We start from the raw sequence: 2,491 nt of genomic DNA, 5'->3' as shown, positions 1-2,491 counted from the left end.
CTGGGCTGAGCTGGGCTGAGCTAGTCTGAGCTGGACTGAGCTGATCTGAGCTGGGCTGGTCTGGGCTCGGCTGGACTGAGCTGGGCTGGGCTGGGCTGGGCTGAGCTGGTCTGAGCTGGGCTGGGCTGGGCTGGGCTGAGCTGAGCGGAGCTGAACTGGGCTGAGCAGGGCTGGGCTGGGCTGGGCTGAACTGGGCTAGTGACTGAGGTCAAAAGGAAGGTGTGCACTGTGTTTGTATCACCCCCCAGAGATCCAGCTAGGCCGTTCCCCGTGTTCTAAGGGGGTATGGGGGCTACACCATGGGGTTGTACCATGGGGTTCCCGAAGGAGCCCTTTCTCCTCCCGTGTGACCCCCTGCACATTCAAGAGGCCATGGTGCAGGCTCACTTCCTGGGATTCCCTGTCCTGGCCTGTGCCCTCCCTCTGGGCCCTCCTCTCGTGAGCCCTGAACCCAGTGGAGAGGGTGTACGCACCGACTGCACAGATTTGAGGCAGCTCCTGCAGACTCAGCCACTGAGTGGGAGAGCCACTCTCAATCACCACAGGTCCCGAGGCCTTCCCCGAGCCATGTGTCCAGGCAGTGGTGGCAGAGCCCCGAGGACCATGTCCAGAGTCAGTGCAGCCGGACGCAGGCCTCTGGCTCTGACCCCAGGTCCTTGGCACGTGAGCTACGGGAGCTTGGGGCAGTCCCTAGCCGTCTCCGTGCAAGTTTCCTCCAGTGCACAGAAGAATCAGGCTTTGTGCTGGGCCTGTGAGACTGTGTCGGGGTCCAGGGCCCTGCCCACGGCCTCACAGAGCGTCCTGTGTTGCAGAGCCCAAAGCCAGCCCCAGTGTCTTCCCGCTGAGCCTCTGCAGCTGTGACGAAGCCGGGCATGTGGTCATCGCCTGCCTGGTGCAGGGGTTCTTCCCACCAGAGCCCGTGAAGGTGACCTGGAGCCCCGGCAAGGGGGGCGCGTCCGTGAGGAGCTTCCCCCCTGTGAAGGCCACGGCCGGCGGTCTGTACACCATGAGCAGCCAGCTGACCCTGCCCGCCGACCAGTGCCCCGCCGGGTCGTCCCTGCAGTGCCACGTTCAGCACCTCTCCGACCCCAGCAAGGCTGTGTCTGTGCCCTGCCAAGGTCAGAGGCGGGGAGGCGGGGCCACCCTATTCTGTGACCACGTGCCGCTTTGTCCCCGAGGGCGCCGCGCCAGGGCGGGAGTGGGCTGCCGAGCCGGGCCCCAGAAGGAGCCGGGGGCGGGGAGGGCAGGCGGGCAGAGGGGCGCCCTGACCTGCTGCGATCTCTCTCTCAGGTCGAGGCCCGTGTCCCCCCCATTGTCAGTGTCCCTCGTGCGACCAGCCCCGCCTGTCACTTCACCCGCCCGCCCTTGAGGATCTGCTTGTGACCTCCAATGGCAGCCTCACGTGCACGCTGAGTGGCCTGAAAGACCCCAAGGGAGCCTCCTTCAGCTGGACGCCCTCCGGGGGGAAGGACGCCATCCAGAAGGCCCCCAAGCGGGACGCCTGCGGCTGCTATAGCGTGTCCAGCGTGCTGCCGGGCTGCGCGGCGCCGTGGAACAGTGGGGTCACCTTCTCCTGCACGGCCACCCACCCCGAGTCCAAGAGCCCGATAACCGGCAACATCAGCAAACTCCTAGGTGGGCGCAGACCCTCTGGAGGCGTGGCTCGGTGCCCACGCCCGCCTCCACCCTCTCGCCCGGGGCTTGGGCGCTCCCACCCACGGTTTACAAAGGGAAGCCGAGGCCTCGGGTGCCCAGGGGCAGAGGGTCTCCTCCCCACCGCCACCCCAGACCCCTGACCTGGCTGTCTGCTCCCCAGGAAACACCTTCCGGCCCCAGGTCCACCTGCTGCCGCCGCCGTCGGAGGAGCTGGCCCTCAACGAGCTGGTGTCGCTGACCTGCTTGGTGAGGGGCTTCAGCCCCAAGGACGTGCTAGTCCGCTGGCAGCAGGGGACCCAGGAGCTGCCCCCGGAGAAGTACACGACCTGGAAGTCCCTGAAGGAGCCCGGCCGGGGCAGCCCCACCTTCGCCGTGACCAGCGTGCTGAGGGTTGACGCCGAGGCCTGGAAGCAGGGGGACAAGTTCTCCTGCGTGGTGGGCCACGAGACCTTGGGCCCGGCCAACTTCACCGAGAAGACCATCGACCGCCTGGCGGGTAAACCCACCCACGTCAACGTGTCTGTGGTCGTGGCAGAGGCGGACGGCGTCTGCTACTGAAACGCTCACCCGTCCTCCTGAATAAAGTCCGTGTTTGCCCGGAGTGACCCCGGGCCCCCCTGAGGCCACTGTCTGTCCGTATCCGGGGTCTCTGGCCTCCGAGGCAGGGGAGGGCTGGAGGACGGAAGGGTATCTGCTTCCCTGAGCCTCCCGAGCCTTCATGCCGGGCTCACGCGTGTGTGAGTGAGAGCGTCAGTGTGTGTGCACAGTACACGGCAGGCGAGCGGGGAGCACAGCCCGGGGCTGACCGCGGTGAGGGCGCACAGCGCGGCCGGCC

At 67.1% G+C, this 2,491-nt stretch overlaps 1 gene segment (V, D, J or C); it reads left to right on the top strand.

The window, feature by feature from the left end:
• LOC131999468 (Ig alpha-1 chain C region-like) overlaps positions 1 to 2,214 on the top strand; it is a 6,153-nt gene extending 3,939 nt beyond the window's left edge. Inside the window, 3 exon segments of the C gene segment in view lie at positions 813 to 1,118; positions 1,291 to 1,635; positions 1,817 to 2,214. Of these exon segments, the coding sequence occupies positions 813 to 1,118; positions 1,291 to 1,635; positions 1,817 to 2,214 (1,049 nt within the window).
• Positions 2,215 to 2,491: the final 277 nt, after the last annotated feature.

The sequence above is a fragment of the Mustela nigripes genome, chromosome 13 (assembly GCF_022355385.1).
Source record: "Mustela nigripes isolate SB6536 chromosome 13, MUSNIG.SB6536, whole genome shotgun sequence".
In the NCBI taxonomy this organism is placed as follows: domain Eukaryota; kingdom Metazoa; phylum Chordata; class Mammalia; order Carnivora; family Mustelidae; genus Mustela; species Mustela nigripes.
This window is presented reverse-complemented; position numbering and strand designations above follow the sequence as displayed.